This window comes from Felis catus, chromosome B3 (genome assembly GCF_018350175.1).
Source record: "Felis catus isolate Fca126 chromosome B3, F.catus_Fca126_mat1.0, whole genome shotgun sequence".
Classification (NCBI taxonomy): Eukaryota; Metazoa; Chordata; class Mammalia; order Carnivora; family Felidae; genus Felis; species Felis catus.
The window spans coordinates 113305234-113322164 of NC_058373.1; the positions used below are offsets into that span (position 1 = coordinate 113305234).

Here is a 16931-nt window from a genome sequence, read left to right on the forward strand (position 1 = left end):
ACAAGATAGGTGCCTACCCTCTCTTCTCAGGTGGGACCACCTGGGCAGTGGCCGTCTGAGAGGAAATCAAGACTAGAAATTGGAAATTGAGAGGGCATTTCTCAGGGGAAGGAGGCAAATATACTGATTCACCAATTCAGGCATGCAGAGCCATTTTTCTGTTGATTCTCAAAACAACCTTGTGAGTGAGGCAGTCAGTTGATAACTTTTGTGAAACACTCCCAAGTCTGTTTTACCCAAATCCCTCAAGCTTTGCTTACATTCTGTCTGTGAAGTTAAAGGAATTCCGTGACCAGGACTGGCAGGACCAGTCTCTTCCTGGGATCCCCTTTCTCACCACCCTGTCTCTTTCCTTCCCATCCCTCTGCTCAGCTCAGGGGAGGTCCCACCCAGCCCTCTCTCCCCCACGTGCCCCAGAGCTGCTGCTCCTCTCTGGGGGACATCCCACTAGCACCTCATGGCCCTTCCAGCCCCAGTCCCGCTGCCTCCCTGAGCCAGCCAGGCCCACCTTCCCTAGTCCTTGTGACTTTCCTGTCACCTGAGAAGGTCTTTGTTTCTCTTTGCCTTGAGTGGAGAAAAGAGATCTGGAAAAGCACAGGCAGAGCCTCTGGGTTGTTTGATCAAAACCGTTAGGAAAGCTCCTTAGGCCTGTGGGCCTCTTTCAGACCCAGGAACGCCAAGGAGTAAAGGAGAACTTGAGGGTGAGGGTTCTCATCGATGTGTCTTCTACAGCGGGATTCAGGGTCCAGGTGAGCTTAAGACAAGCTTTGCATGTTGGGCCTAACCACGAACGTAACGTTGTTAGTGTTGGAAAAAATTGTGTCCTAGCTTCCAAACAACTGGCTTACAAAAGGGCATGCCTTTGCCATGGGGCTCTGACTTCCTCATTATCAACACTCCAGCTTCCAGGGGTGAGAGCCAGAGACCCAAGACCTCTAAAATGGGTAAGATGCAGAGAAACAGGTCACTGACCCTCTCCTCTTGAACTTCTTGTGTGGAGACAAGAGAAGAACTGAGTATCTGTTGGACGCTGATTATATTCCAGGTGTTAGATGTTTCCATTAATGACTTTATTTGATTTTTGTAACAGCCTGACAGGTGAGTATTATCTCCACTTCAGAGCTGAGGAAAAGGAAGCTCAAATATAACTTGCCTAGGATTACCCCAGCTGTAATTGGCCAAACGTGGATGTGGACCTAGGTCCACAGCCATCCTTTTACCTCCACACCCAGGAGGTGCTGGGCTGGGCACAGAGCTGGACTCTGACCCTCTGGGGTCTTCCATTCCAGGAGAGCCGGATCTACGCGGTGGCTATGGCTGGCATGCGGCTCTCAGACGTATCTCCCAGAACTATTGCCACCTGTTGCGGTGAGTCCCAAGTGAGCCCCAAATGGTAGACAGGGTGGGCATGCAGGGAGAAGACTCTGAGTAACACTCTGAGGGCCACCTGGTGCTCCATCCAGGCACCCTGTTCCCTCCCCCAACAGGTGAGGTTCAGTGAAATCACAGCCAGGGCTAAGGGAAAAGGAAGCTGTGCAGACAGGAGTTGCTCATTACATGCCGAGTGGGCGTGGCCTTGAACACCAATTACAGAGCTGGAGGAGACGTTAGAGGCGGGATCCTCCAGCCCAGCCTCCCACCTGCACTGGCTTCCCCTCTGTAGCACCCAGGACTGGGAGGGGGCGGGACATCTCCCCTGTGCCTTGATTTAGATGAGCCCCCTGAAGCAACCGCATCCCCGCCCTCTGGCTCCTGAGTCACTAGCCAGCCACTGAATCCCCACAGTGATGTGAGGGCTCCGTAGTCTCATGGTTGGTAACTCACACGAGTGGGACTGAAGAAATTCTCAGCCCCATGCTGAGGATTGCCACCCTACCTGTCACCTGGAGTGCTCTTTCAAAGAACTCTCTCCATGGATCTCCTCCTCAGTCTGCCCAGGTCTCTGCTACCGCAGGCTCCTGAGTGAGTTATGGCATCTGAGTTAAACTCATCCTTCTTTTCCACCCCCTCTAGCTTCAAGCCCTCCTGCCCTTGCGTCCCCTGGGCCTTTCTCTGGCCTTGTCTACAAGAATGTCACCGTGCCTGTCTACACAGCCCTGAAGGGGGTAAGAAGCTGCTATCCGAGGAGGGGGTGTGCCATCCGGGAGGCCCCATTCATTCAGTGGGGCTCTAGGGTCAGGCTTCTGCACACACGTGACTCTGGGCAGGGAGCTCAGCACCCATATATATGTAATTTTATTATTTATTATATCTTAATTATAAAACTTGTATGTTTACAAAAACTTGAATCCATATGATCATGGGCAAAGTGGAAGGTTAAAGTGAGGCCTATGCCTGCTCCACCTCTCCTACCCATCTTTTCACACGTCTGTCCCGGGAGGACTTCTTCCAGAACTTCTCGTATGTGTTCAAACGTATATTCCTATGTGTACACTCATAACATCTCTATATATTTTTCTTTGAGTATAGTTGGCACACAATATTACATTAATTTCATATCTATGTATTTTTTTTTTTAACAAAAATCAGGTTTAACTGCAACATAAAGTTTTCATACACATTTTTCTCTTCCTTTTGTTATTGGTTTTTGAGATCAAGATAGTAATACTTTGTAAAACTTTTTATAGAAGAATCAGAAAGCTGAGGCACCTGGGTGGCTCAGTTGGTTAAGCTTTCCACTTCGGCTCAGGTCATGATCTCATGGTTTGTGGGTTCAAGCCCCACATCGGGCTCTGTGCTGATAGCCTGGAGTCTGCTTCAGATTCTGTGTCTCCCTCTCTTTCTTCCCTCCCCCACTTGTGCTCTGTCTCTCTCAAAAATGAACATTAAAAAAAAAGAGAGAAAGCCAAAAGTGAAATCTTCTTTCACATTGCTTCTCCCTAATTCTTCACTCCAGAGGCAGCTATCATTAATGTTTATTCTGTGAGGCCTTCTTATGCATCTGCAAATATCTTCTGTGTCTGTGTCTCTGTCACACGCATGCTTGCACGCAGCGGGGATCATATTACACACGTCCTACCCTTTGTTCACACTCCCATGTTCCTGCTATACCTCCATGCACAGCTCTGCTTCCTCTTTTAGGGCTATCTGGTACCCCTTGGTACAGATGCCCCATAGCCACCTTAACCTGTCCTCCACTGATTGACAGTTTAGGTCTTCTGTTTTTCTCTAAAATCAGTGTTGCAATGAACATCAATGTGCAGATATATCTCCGTGCACTTACATATAATGTATACGTACTTCCATAGGACAGAATTTTAGAGGTGAAATTTATGGGCAAATGATATGCATATTTTAAATTTTGGCAGGTTGTACGAAATTACCTTCTGAGAGGTTCTATCACACTACGGAATATCTTTTCCCCCACACTTTCACCAACATTGAAATGGTCTTTTTAAATGTTTGCCCACTGAGATGGCCTCTTGTTTCCTTATCCCCACACGTTTTTAAATCTCCTGTCTCACACTTGGCCCATGGAGTGGCATTCTGGACTCCTAGTGGTGGGAGCAAGGGTCACACTGCCAGGTGTTCAGCCTAGATGGGGCAGCTCCGTTGGGGACCACAGAGGCTGGTGGGGGGGGGGGGCGAAGGCCCAGGGGAAGCATGGAGGTGAGGAGAGTAAGGTCGGAGCTGTGCTGGCCACACCCTGGGCACATGGAGCCGGAGTACAAGTGCCCATGGGAAGGGGCTTGTTTTGCAAGGGGAGCTGCAGTGGGGGAGGGGCCTGTCTTGCAGAGAGCCACGCAGATCAGCACTGTACCCTTTGTGGACGAGTCCTCTGGGTCTGACGATGACTGCAGCTCTCAGGCGAGTTTCCGAACTTCGGTCCCCTGCTCTGAGTCCAGGAAGACCAGTGGACTGGGCAGCCCTCGGGCCATCAAGAGAGGTACAGAGGGGGGAGCAGAAAGGTGCGGGGTATAGCAAGCAGACCCTGACCTCCTCCCCTGGGTGGGTGTATCCGGGAGTCCCTTTACCTCTGCCCATGACCCTGAACTCCAGACTCAAAGGTCCTGGGTCGGTGAGGAAGGCTCTGCAGCTCCCGGACCGTGGAAGCTGGGAGAGGTTTGGGATCCAGGCCTTGACGACTCCTTCTTCAGCAGGCGTCTCCATGTCCTCGCTGAGCTCCGAGGGAGACTACGCCATCCCCCCAGATGCCTGCTCGCTGGACAGTGACTACTCAGAGCCTGAGCACAAACTACAGCGCACCTCGTCCTACTCCACCGAGGGGCTGGGCCTGGGCGGGGTAAGCTGGGAGTGTGGCTGAGTCCGGGCAGGGTGGGAGCAGATCCCTGTGAGATGAGGGCTCCCAGGGGAATGGTGAGGGCTGGGGCAGAGGGCTGCAACAGATGTGAGGCCCCGAGGAGTGGACCGGGCGGTGGGGGGGGGGGTGTGCAGCTATGAAATCAAGTACACACAGACCCTGTGAGGAAGGAGAAGGAGCCTGGTGAGCTCCTTAGCAAACCAGGGCTGGCCAGTGGGAAAGCACACTGTGGCTCACTGAGTTACTTCGTTTTAAACCCATGCTGGCCCTGGAACGCTGAGAGCTGAGTTCTTCCAGTGTGCCAGGCACCATGCTCAGTGCTCTTCGTGCCCGGTCTCGTGTGTCCTCACCATCCTCTCAGAGCCGTTAACCCCATTTTACAGATAAGAAGACTGAGGCTCAGAGCCGTGCCACAGACCCACATCACTCACTCCCCAGTGCTTGTCCCACACCACCGTGCCACTGTGTCTTCATCTCCCCTCTGCCCCAACCTGGCTGATGTGCCCCTTGTTCCCCAAACCTCGCTCTCCCTTCCTGCTGCCTGCAATAGCCTTTTCCTCTTGGCTTGTCTTTGAAGGAAAGCTGACTTTTCCTTCCAGGGCCGGTCCAGATTTGGCTCTTCCCAAAGCCCTTCCTGGCCATTCTCTCCCTCATGCAGCCCCTGGTCTGCCACCTTCTCACAGTCAGGTGTTGTCTTCCCCAGCCAGCAGGACCCTTCCACAGCGGGACCACCTTTGCTTTAGGCTAGTTCTGTTTGAACCCTTAGCAGGGCATGGTACCCTGAAAATATATATAGTAGGTACTCAAGAATTGGTTTTTAATTGATGACAAAGCAGTGACTCAACTGGGCCATTTTGTCCTGTATGACATCTACAAACCCAAGTGATTGCCTTTTTCTGTCTCCCCCTCTTCCCCCTATACCCTCCCACCCCCATAGGAGTCCCTGGAGAAGTCGGGCTACCTGCTAAAAATGGGGAGTCGGGTGAAGACGTGGAAGAGGCGCTGGTTTGTCCTGAGACAGGGACAGATTATGTACTACAAGTCCCCGGTGAGACCCTCCTTCCCCAGAACAGTAGTCAAAAGGACCCCACCCCAAACTCAGAACTGTGATGGGCTGGAAGAGGGGTGGTATGGCCCATGGCCAGAGGGCTAGGTTTGGCAGGTGGGGAGAGGCGACCTGGCTGGGCACCCAAGGCTTTGAGCCTTACATGGGGCCATGAGGCTGGTTCCTGGTTCTTGGAGTCAAATCAGGCACAGAACAAAGGCAGTTCTAGATGAGTTGGCTGGGTGATTCCTTCTTACTTCAGAAACTGATTTCTCCTAATGCCTGGTCCTGTAAAAGAAACTGTTCGCAGGCTGCCCTCACATCATCTGGGTTGTCCTAACAGAATGCATTACCTCTTCCACCTCCTTCCTGTACAGTTTGGAATTAGGAAGCCTTGGATGTTGGGCTCCAGTTTGACAAGACATCCCTGGGGAACCAACAGTAATGTTTTCAGGAAGGCAAAAGGACAGTGTCTCTTGTGCAACTCCAGCTGATTGTCCGTGGCTGTCTGAACACCATGTTGAGGATACTGGGCCTGTATCACTCAATGAGTAGTTATGCTGTGACTGATTAGTAAGGTGTGCAGGCACACTGGGAAGGGTAATGGGGATATATTTGCCACTTATTTCCACACTTGGTTTAAAGGCTGTGATAGAATTTAAAGGTTCTATAGCTCTGTAATAACCTGGTGGCTTCTGACCCAGTTTTAAAGGCTCAATCTATGCTTTTTGAGGCCTGGGTTAGGATCCATGTCTCTAATCATTGCTCCATTTAGCTAGAACTGGGATCCAGAACAAGTTACCCATCATACCACAGCCCAGGAAAGCTTAGGAATCACTTTCCCCTCTGCCTGTGGCCTGGAGTAAGATCTGAAAGGAGAATGATGTGCTCTGAGAAGACTCATACCATTTTCCTCCCCATTCCTGTCTTACAGAGTGATGTCATCCGGAAACCTCAAGGTCAAGTGGAACTGAATTCCCGTTGCCAAATTGTTCGAGGGGAGGGTGCACAGACATTCCAGGTGGGCGTTGCTAGCAGCTAGGATTTTAGACTCAAGAGGTGCTAAGTTTGGCTATGACTATGATAGAGACAAAGATGAGGCAAAATGAGCATGTGTGAAAGACATCACATCCACATTTGGATGTGATCCTAATTTGTGAGTACTGGGAAGGAAGAAGAGACAGAGTGAAGGTAAGAGAGACCGGGAGAAAACAATAAGGAAAAGAAGGGAGGGAGTCCCAAGGTGGGAAGAAGGAAGGCCCAGTGGTTTCAGGGATTTGTGCCACCTCAGAGCCAGGTCCCTGGCATTCCATCCTCCTGTCTCCCTGCCGCTGGCCCCCACTCTGCCCTCCACAGCTTATCTCTGAGAAGAAAACCTATTACCTGACGGCTGACTCACCCAGCCTGCTGGAGGAGTGGATCCGAGTACTGCAGAGCCTGCTGAAGGTCCAGGCCATTGGGCCTCTGGCCCTGCCGCAGGGTGGCATCAAGCCCACCGTGAAGGGCTGGCTGACTAAGGTATGGGAGGAGCTGGTGGGGTGGAACGTGGGCCCCGAGAGCCAGGGGGCCAGGAACCTGGGTCTTGCCCTCCTTACAGCTCCTGTCTGCAGGAGTTTGCTCGCAGGGATCAGCTGGTTGGCCTCACAAAGTGTCGGTGAATGAAAACAGAGACCAGAGTTGTTAGCACAACAATTATCATCTAGACAGGAGGGAAAGGAATGTCTTGTACCTATTTCAAGGTTATTAGGAGTTGCTGCCCATCCCTGCCTGCATCTACCGTGCCTCAGTATGCATAGTGGGAGGGTGTGATGTAGGTGTGGCCCTTCAAAGACAGAACATCCCAGGGGCGCCTGGGTGGCGCAGTCGGTTAAGTGTCCGACTTCAGCCAGGTCACGATCTCGCGGTCCGTGAGTTCGAGCCCCGCGTCGGGCTCTGGGCTGATGGCTCAGAGCCTGGAGCCTGTTTCCGATTCTGTGTCTCCCTCTCTCTCTGCCCCTCCCCCGTTCATGCTCTGTCTCTCTCTGTCCCAAAAATAAATAAACGTTGAAAAAAAAAAAACAAAAAAAAACAAAAAAAACAAAGACAGAACATCCCAGACCTGCCCTAAAGGTGTTTGAGGTAGGGCTTTTCTGGCTATGAGAAGCAGAGTTCCTGTTAACCCCAAGAAAATGGAAGTTAACAAGGAAGCACATTAACTAGATGAGAACGCCATCAGGAAGCAAGGCCCCTCGTATGAGCAAGCTCAGCAGTCTTGGCTCTGTCTCTGCGTCTGCTTCCCCTTTCATTCTGTGCTCCTGTCACTCTCCTCTGTCTGTTGTGCACTTGCTGTTCCCTAGTGATTTATGTGTTAGCACCAGGGGTGTTAGCATCCCATGCCTGCCCTGGGTGGCCTTGCCCTCCCTCTCAACATCCATAGAGCTGACTAGCAAGTTCTTCCTGTGTCCATATGCTTGGAACAGGACATCTGATTGGCCTGGTTAATCTTTTAACGGCATGTAGTGCAAGGGTGAGTGGGGTGTTACAGGGTACCCGCCGCGGACGTGTGCTGTGAAAGGGCTGGTTCTGTTAGTAGGGCGTCTGGGTGGCATCTCCACTAAGGACCTGAGTTGACCAGGGGTTTTGAGATCCGCCTCCCTGTGGCTTCTCTTTGCCAGTCCTGGATTTACTTCTGGGATTACCTGGTTCTCACAATGCTGTCTTAATTTCTGTCTTCTAGGTAAAACATGGCCACTCCAAGCTGGTCTGGTGTGCTCTTGTTGGGAGAACCTTCTACTACTATCGGAGCCATGAGGACAAGGTACTCCCTGGCTTCCTGATAGCACGCACTCTCTGCTTTCTCCAGACCACATTCCTAATGCAAGGCCCCAGTTTCTCCCTCTATCCCATCTAATTCCACCACAAGCACAAAGCTAGCTGGTTGGATCCCTCTAGACTGAATGGCCCACAAATTCCACCTGTGGGGTCTATCTGTGCTTCACCAGGCAAGCCTCAGCCAGGGAGCTGTAGTTAACTTCCTCATCCCGTGACCAGGCCACATCTATGATGCCCAGCCCAGCAGGGACTGAGGGTTCAGAAAGAAGACACTCCCCCATTCCCTGCTGGCTCTCCCATTCATGGAAGGCTCATGTTCGCAGCGACCCCTGGGCCATCTGCCTGTGCGGGATGCACGCATAGAGGAAGTAGATCGATCCTGTGACTCAGACGAAGACTATGAGGCTGGCGGAACCAGGCAGTTGCTTTCCTCCCACTGCACCCTGGTGATTCACCCCCGAGAGCACAGCCCTACCTACCTCCTCATTGGCACCAAGCATGAAAAGGTAAGGGAGGGGGCTGGGCCTCCATGGCCAAGCTTGGTCCTGTGATTCTTGTCTTCCCCTTTTCCTTTCTCAACCTCCCCAAATTCAAGTTTCTTTCCTTCTGGACATTTTGGCAACTAGTATTCATTCCCTGGTTGAACTATTCCTTATACTAAATTTACTCTCAGTGACCAGCATCTCTCCACTGGGGCCGTGAGATAGCACCTCAGGCGTAGAAACTTGGGTTCATGTTCACCTGATCCCAGGTCTTCCCTCTTAGAGACTGTTGGCTTGACTTGTGTCAGCCAAACTAGCCTAACTTTACCCTGAGCTTGACCCTTTCAAGGAAGCTTCTCTGGAGCTCTTGTCTCCATTCTTCCCACTCCAGTCTCATCAGATGGCTTTCCATCCCCTTCCAGGACACGTGGCTTTACCACCTCACGGTGGCTGCAGGTGGCAGCAGTGCCCGGGTTGGCACTGCCTATGAGCAGCTCATTGGGAAACTGATGGATGGGGAGGGAGACCCAGGTAAGGCAACGGTGGCCGTCACTGCTTGGGTTGGAGGGTGGCGGCTGGGTAACGGTTGGTCAGAAACCCAAAGAAAGCATTTCTGTTAGCATTTATAGCAGCGTTTCTGAAGCTGTTGTAAAACCATCTAAGCCACAAAAGGGCATTCCCATCCACGCTCCAGAGCCCGTTTCTGGTGAGATTCTGAGGTGACCACTCTGTATCTGGGGGAGTTTATTTGGGAAGCAGACTTTCCAGTGGGTCAGTGTTTTACATTGTTCACTGCAGCTTTGCTGGCCGGGCAGAGAGTTGAGGAAGGAAGGAAGCTGGTTAAAAGTTTGTTAATGAATGAAGCCTAAACTGGGATTAGACTAACCTAAGCCTAGGGTATCACAGGGTCTTTATTTTGCTACTGATTCTCAGGACCCTGAGGAACTAATGGCACACGCCGCACACCCCTTCACTGCTCCTTGTGTGTTCCCCGCTGACAGGCACTGTCCATCCATACCTGACACTGCAGGGAGGGGCCTCTCCTGCACACACATGCTTGCACGCAGGTACCCACGGCCCCACACACTCACCCCCACTGCAGCCCCACGAAGAAGGCAGTAGCCACCTTCCTGTAAGCCGTGCTTGTGAGCGTGCTAGATGCAGTGTACAACTGCATACCCCCCACTCTGCGGATGAATCCGGTGCAGTCCGTGTGTTCCAGTTAACCCTTGTTTTCTTAACAAATCAGAGTGGGAGTGGAGGTGGGAAGCAAGTTCCCTCACCCCTGGTGCTGTGCTTTGGGCAGATTCCCCTCTCTGGAGGCACCCCATGCTGTGTTACAGCAAAGATGGGCTATACACCTCCCTCACCACCCTGCCCTCCGAGGCCCTGCAGACCGAGGCTCTCAAGCTCTTCAAGGTAAAGCGGGAATGGAACCCAGGTGCACCAACAGGTGGCGCCCTCGCCACGTACCCAGACTCTCCCAGAGCAATTTGCCCACCTTGGTGGTGCTCAGGTGGAAGAGACCCATGTGGTTAGGGGGAGCTCACAGAAAGATCTGAATGGAAGGGAAAGAGTCCCACAGCTCCCCCCCGCCCCGACCCGCTGCCCCCCGCACAGTCAGTTATGGTGGGGAGGCATTCCTGGCTTCCTTGGGAAGTGCTGGTGAAACTCCCCCTGGAGGAACTCCCTTTCTCTTATAGTGAACAGCAGGAAAGGCCAGGTTTATGTTGCTTCTGGACCTCAGAGATTCTGACCTATTTTACAGTGTTCTTTGTGTCCATCTGAATGTCCTCTTTAAAAAAAAAAAAAATGTCTTGCTTATGTAACGGACACATTTGAAGAAGGATAGATTCTATCTCAGAGTAGCCTTCTCAGCAGGCAGACATGCTCTCAAGCGGTGACAGTGCTCCCTCTTAGAAAGGGCTTCCTACAGTGAACTGGAGCCTGCCTGGAGCCCTTGGGGGGACGGCCCAATCTGCCCACTGTCACCGCGGATGCTAGTCAAGGGGCTGTTGGTCTGCCCGGGCCCACCACCATTTTCGTGCCAGTCCTGCCAGCTTTTCATCAACGTGCCTGTGGAAGCGGCCTCCATAGACTATCACGTGTCCCTGGCCCAGACGGCACTACAGGTCTGCCTGGTTCACCCCGAGCTGCAGAGCGAGATCTACTGCCAACTGATGAAGCAGACCAGCTGCCGCCCACCTCAGAAGTACTCCCTCATGCAGGTGGGCATCCTGGGGCAAAACAGCTGACGGGGCCATTGGCAGGGACTGCCCAGGAGCCGGGAAGGAGGAAGGAGGGAATGGAGCAGGTACCCTCTAGGCCTGGTGGCCAACGGGCAGCCTCAGTGCTCAAAGCTGCCTCAGTACACCTGCCTTCTCTGTGCCCCTTCTGGATGTCTGTGCATAGTCAGATTGGGTGACTGCCGTTCTGGACAAAGCCTGACCAGGATGGGCCATCCTGCCGTCCACACAAGGTGGGGGGCCCTGGTTTGGAGAGCACTGAAGCCTTGGTAGCTCAGGACTGTGAGGGCGGGCATTGCCGCAGACCCAGCACTCACCCCATGCTGCTTGTTCCCTGGCAGTGCTGGCAGCTCCTGGCTCTGTGTGCCCCACTTTTCCTGCCTCAGCACCACTTCCTCTGGTACATCAAACAGCAGCTCCAGCGCCATGCAGATCCCACGTGAGTGAGGGTCCTTTCCTATGCCACTCTAGCGCTGCTGACGGTGGCATGGCGAAGAGGGACGGGGGGACCAAGATGGGTCAAATCACCCTGCCCCTGTGGTTTGCACAGGGGTCATGGAGACACGGAGACCTCAGTGCTGTGTGCACAGATGGGCATGTGGAGGCCTGGGCCGCTCTGCACACCAGTCTGTGTATGTGTGTTTTGTGGATGTGCTCACGTGAAGCTCCGGTGTCCCCAAGTCATCCCCACATTTTCGTGGTCTGTTGCCATGTTTTTCTGGCTTCCAGAGGAAAGATCTCTGCCAGCAATTTGCAGCACATAGGCCTTGAATGACAAATTAACACCCCAGACCAGAGTGTCACGTTTTTCACAGCCTGCCCAGCTGCGGATTCGGTCTTGGCTAGGTCAGGGTAGGCAGCCAAGGTGTCAAGATGGCAGGGGTGAATGAATTCCCTGGGATTCTCTTCTTTCTTCCCTGTCTTTTTAGAAATGAAACTGGCCAGTATGCCACCTACTGCCAGCGGGCAGTGGAGCGGACTCTACAGGTGGGGGAGCGGGAGGCCAGGCCATCACGCATGGAAGTGGTGTCCATCCTGCTGCGCAACCCCTTCCACCACTCCTTGCCCTTCAGCATCCCCGTGCACTTCGCCAGTGGGACTTACCAGGTGAGGAGGCCGCGCGGGATCCCTCTCCTGAGTCTTCTCATATCACTGGCCCAGAGAATATCTTTGGGCCAGGTGGGTGTTAAACCTCCTTAGGCTTGGCAGACTCTTAATAATAGGCAAACCAGCAGGATGGGCCTGGGGTGTGGAGGTGGGGGTGGGACCGTTACTCCCTGTGTGGAGGGAGAAAGGAGCTGGAACTCCAAAAGTGCTCTGCTGTTTGGCACCTGGGAAGTAGATCTTTAGAAACCACTGCACGAACGGGGAAGCTGAGACATTGACCAAGAAAGGGGCAGGACAAAAGACCTCCAAAAGAGCAGCAGTCAAGGAGCAGCAGAGCTTCTGTCTGCTTCCAGCTTATAGCGGGCCGCTTGTCTCTGAAGCACTCACCCTCTGTGTGTGACTATGGAAACCAGCTTCCTTTAGCTTTTGCATTTGCCCTTGCTCCTCTCAGCCAAGCCTTTCCACCTCCCAGATACACGCATCCAGTAGCCGGAATGAGTTCCTCTCGGGAAATTTCCTCTGGGACTAACACCTCTCTCGTGCAGGTGGTTGGTTTTGACGGCTCCTCCACAGTTGATGAGTTCCTCCAGCGTCTGAACCAAGAGACGGGCATGAGGAAGTCCTCCCACTCTGGCTTTGCCCTCTTCACAGATGACCCTTCTGGCAGGGACCTGGAACACTGCCTGCAGGGGAGCATCAAGGTGATGATGGTCTCCCCATAAGCCAAATGAGCCCCTCCTGGGAGACCTCCAGGCTTCCGGGTTTTGGTGATGGGGAGAGAGCCCCCTGGCTGGTGCCTTACTGTCCCCCAGCCTGTTGGGTTTGGAGTCCAAGGTGCTCCCCCAAGGCAGCATTTTTGTGGCATCCTAAAACATACCCGTACAGGCAGAGAGAAGTTGTTTGTGCCCTTGTCTCCACACCGCTCCTGCCCTTGAAGGGCTGTGCAGTGTCCAGGGGAAAAGCTGCTTCTCAGCGTGGTGTAGGAAGGATAGGGAGGCACTTGTCAGCAGCAGCTCCAACCGGGGCTGCTGCCAGTCACACAATCCACACACGGAGGTGGGTAGCTGTACACCTAGGTCCGCTGGATGTGGTGCTGTTCCCTGGCCCCTCAATCTTTCCATCTGCCAGGGCCTGCACTTACTGGTTCAAGCAAATTGTAAGCAGGTAGATCTATATGGTACCTCTACAAGTAAAGGACCCTTGAATGGGATTTCAGACCTATCTTGTCTGGGATTAGCAGACAAGATGTGAAGTGTTTGTGGGAACGTATTGTAGCATTGATGAGTAGGAGTGTTTTGGTTCTGTGTCTGCTCTTTTTATGGCAATAGGACAAAGGCTTCTGTAGTCTTTTATTTACCATTGCCTGGAAAAACTATGCCACGTCTTGTTTATAAATGTCAGGGGGTCTGTTTGGCTTCGTTACACAGTAGGCCTCTGGGTATACTTCAAGAGAATAGCTGTCGGCGGAATGGAAACAGAGCTGGTAATATGAGGCCATGGTTTTTGACTGATGCCTACCTGGCCTCTGGGAAAGCCCCCTCAGGTGTTAAGGCCAATGGGGGTAGCCTTCCATGCTTTGCTGCTCACGCCATGCCCAGGGCCCTACCTCTGTCTGTGAGACCCCTCTGGTCCCAGGCACGTGAAGCCTGCAAGTCAGCCTCCTAATGGAGGACAGTCACTCGATGCTGCCCTGCTGCCCTGCTGCCCTGCCTGGGTCCTGCCCCAAATTGGTCCTTGTTCTCTTCATCAGGGGCTTTTCTGACTTTCCTCTCTTGCCTCTTTTAAGATCTGTGATGCCATCTCCAAGTGGGAACAGGCCCTGAAGGAGCTGCACTCTGGAAAGGCTGAGGGTGGCACACGTGTGGTGAAGCTGATGTACAAGAACAGGTCCTGAACACCGCCTGAGGGTGGGGCCGAGACTGAGGGCTGCCACTGGGGCGCCACTTGCCACTCCCCCAGCTGGATGGCCTGTGCCGGACAGGCAGTGGATCCACAGATAGAACACTGTGTAGTGGTTATTAGTTGGGGCCCCAACTAATGAGGCCAACTAATGAGGCTCTGCTGATCCTCTTGGAGAACCTGGACAGCTCAGGCTCTCAGTCCCTGTACCGCACGTATATACACACACATGCGCACGCGCGCATACTCCTGCCAAGGAAACAGACCAACCTTGTGGGATGGCTGCATGTGTTACATTAGGAGAGTGAAACTTTGTATGAGCACTATTTAAGGCTAAAGGATAAATAGCTCCTATAACAATTCCAGGAAATATAGAAGTAGATACCAGGATTTTTTTTTTTATCCATCTGAATAAGAACATCCCATCCCAGGTATGTCTCTAGGCAAATAATTTCCATTAGTCTCTTGGAATCTTTAACTCATCCAGTTCCCTAATAAGCTCTGGTTCCAGGGAGCAGATCCCCTCCCCTGATCCAGTAGCGTGGTGGTGTATTCAGGTGTAACATGTGCCACTGTTGCTGAGATCTAATGGCCCTGTATCTGCCCTGTGTCATGTTTAGTTAAGTTTTTCTGGAGGCAATAGAAATAGGCTCACAGATGGTATAAAGAGAGTAGTTTCTTTCTTTGGAAATCAAGATAAACAGAGGCCAAGACAACCTCATCCATTCAGGATCCCAACTGAGTCTTGGCTTCTTCTGTCTTCCCTGTAGGCTGTACTTTCGGAGTCAAGTCAAAGGGGAGACGGAGCGGGAGCGGCTGCTGCTTGCCTCCCAGACTAGTGGGGAGATAGTGGCAGGGAGGTTTCCTGTCAACAAGGAGCTGGCTCTCGAGATGGCTGCCCTGATGGCCCAGGTAAGGCAGTTCAGGAATTGGCAGGATCAGGGCACCGTGTCTGAACTCACACGTGGAACGTACCACACAGCCTAAAACAGGAGACTGCAGACCCTGTGGTGCCTGAGGGGAGGGTGGCCTCGCTGTCCCTGGCTGTGGAGGGAAGCTGACTCCTTACCCAGCAGAGCCCTTCGCTGCAGATACAGGTTACGGACAGAACACTGGACGTGGAATCCAAAGATTTGCCTTTGAGTGCTACCCGCCTTCCCACTGTGAGATTTTGGCCAGGTCACTGCAGTGGTCTGTGCTTTAGTTTCCTTGCCTGTGTACAGTAAACAAAAATGCGTCATTGCATTTCCTTCAGTATGCTACTGAAATGATGTATATCACATAATGGATGTGGCAAAATTTGTACTTACAACTGTAAAGCATTGTAAGTAGAATTAGGAAGGGGAACACGCATTCAGACTTCGACCCGTGTCCTTATTACCTTGAGGAGGCTATCTGGCCAAAGGTATCTGGGATGCCCTCCTGGTTCCCATGAGAAAGGGTCTGAATCTACATGGTGGAGAGGAAGGAGCAATAATAACAGTTGATCTTTATAATAATAAGCATTTACCCAGTACTCTATAGAGGGTCCTCTGCTGAACAGTTTATATGTATTATCCCTGTTAGTTCTTAATTCCACTTAATAGATGAAGAAATTGAAGCCCAGAGAGTTTAAGCAGCTTGCTCAAAGTTACAAAGCTGGCAGATGGCAGAGCTGGGATTTGAGTGAGGTGTCTGATTCAAAGGCTTGGAACACTGCAATATTCTAGGAGCTATAGCATCTTCAGTTCTGGATCTCATATTTTTGGATTAGAAGCCAGAATATCCATAGTTTTCCTTTGCCGCTAATTGTTGTCTTTGGATAAGGCACTTAACCTCGGCTGCCAAAGGCAAGTGGATGTAAATAATCATCTAGGACCATAAGGTGATTTCTCTAGCGTGTGTGAAACTTGAGACACAGGGTCTGTTCACAAGAAGTGTTTTCGCATCCATTCACACCCCACCAATAAAGTAATGAAGTAATGGTTTATTTCACCTCTCCAGCAGCCCCAGCCCCACCCCCACCCCATCCACCTCTGGATTCTTGACTGCTCACTCCATGTGCTTCCAACACAGGTAGAATATGGAGACTTAGAGAGGCCCACCCCACCAGGCCCTGGGAGCACACCCCCTGCCAAGCTTCAGCATCACCTCCAACAAGTCCTAGACAGGTTCTACCCAAGGCGCTACAGACACGGGGCACCCCCTGAACAGCTGAGGTAGGCTGCAAGGTCTTGGAGGGGGTTGCTGTGGGGAGGCATGGACTGTGGAGCCGGGTTAGACCTCCAGTTGCAATGAAAACATGTTGGCACTTCACGGCCACCATCTCTTTCCATCCATCCAAACCAGACACCTGGCAGATCTGCTGACCACAAAGTGGACCGCACTGCAAGGCTGCTCCCCTCCTGAGTGCATCCGCATCTACCTGACAGTGGCCCGGAAATGGCCTTTCTTTGGTGCTAAGCTTTTTGCTGCTCAGGTAAGTGTGGGTGGTGTCCAAGGGAAGGAGTGATTACCACACCCTCAGGAACATGCCCTGAATTTCTCAAGCTACTGCCCATATCTGGTCACTTTTGAGTCAGTCCAGGCTCCAGGGCCCACCTGCACACTAGCAACCACCAGAGGTCACTGTTTCTCCACCCATTTTTGGCTTTCTCTCAGATTTCCAGGGTCCAGAGCAGAGTTGTGATCACTGCTTTTGGGCCAGGATTATTTCTGGGTGATGTTCATCTTTCCTTTTTTGACTGCTTTTTTTTTTTTTTTTTGAGAATAAGAGCAGGGGAGGAACATAGAGAGAGAGAGAGAGAGAGAGAGAGAGAGAGAGAAGATCACAAGCAGGCTCCATGCCCAACTCAGAGCCCAACACAGGGTTCAATTCCAGGACCATTAGATCATGACCTGAGCCGAAATCAAGAGTTGGATGCTCAACCAACCGAGCCACCCAAGTGCCTTTTTTTTTTTTTTTTTTTTTTTTTTTTTTTTAATTTCTTTTACAATGCTACCCCTGGGCGGGGTCGGGGAAGGACTAATTCACACATAAGGATTCAAACTTGACATAACACCCTCAAGAATGCTTTCATTTTTTAAAAAGTGTAAAAGAG

At 52.0% G+C, this 16931-nt stretch overlaps 1 protein-coding gene and 1 long non-coding RNA gene across 12 annotated transcripts in view; one reads left to right on the forward strand and one right to left on the reverse strand.

The window, feature by feature from the left end:
* The window catches only part of PLEKHH1 (pleckstrin homology, MyTH4 and FERM domain containing H1), a 53916-nt gene that overhangs the window by 32039 nt on the left and 4946 nt on the right, over positions 1-16931 (forward strand). For 6 of the 11 annotated variants that reach the window (XM_045060094.1, XM_045060100.1, XM_045060101.1 and 3 more), the window contains 19 exons: positions 1290-1368; positions 2014-2105; positions 3736-3886; positions 4098-4243; positions 5199-5309; positions 6241-6327; positions 6663-6824; positions 8023-8103; positions 8441-8623; positions 9022-9130; positions 9849-10018; positions 10651-10827; positions 11187-11284; positions 11775-11952; positions 12498-12653; positions 13739-13839; positions 14622-14763; positions 15907-16049; positions 16180-16309. In XM_045060094.1, the coding sequence (XP_044916029.1) occupies positions 1290-1368; positions 2014-2105; positions 3736-3886; positions 4098-4243; positions 5199-5309; positions 6241-6327; positions 6663-6824; positions 8023-8103; positions 8441-8623; positions 9022-9130; positions 9849-10018; positions 10651-10827; positions 11187-11284; positions 11775-11952; positions 12498-12653; positions 13739-13839; positions 14622-14763; positions 15907-16049; positions 16180-16309 (2496 nt within the window). The remainder of the gene's footprint in view (positions 1-1289; positions 1369-2013; positions 2106-3735; positions 3887-4097; positions 4244-5198; positions 5310-6240; positions 6328-6662; positions 6825-8022; positions 8104-8440; positions 8624-9021; positions 9131-9848; positions 10019-10650; positions 10828-11186; positions 11285-11774; positions 11953-12497; positions 12654-13738; positions 13840-14621; positions 14764-15906; positions 16050-16179; positions 16310-16931) is intronic. The other 5 variants (XM_045060098.1, XM_045060099.1, XM_023255782.2 and 2 more) reach the window with 5 other exon arrangements.
* Positions 14508-15873, reverse strand: LOC123386117. The gene is made up of 2 exons (XR_006599716.1): positions 15162-15873; positions 14508-15064 (listed from the first exon to the last, which is right to left on the reverse strand). It is a non-coding gene; the product is annotated as an uncharacterized LOC123386117 (long non-coding RNA).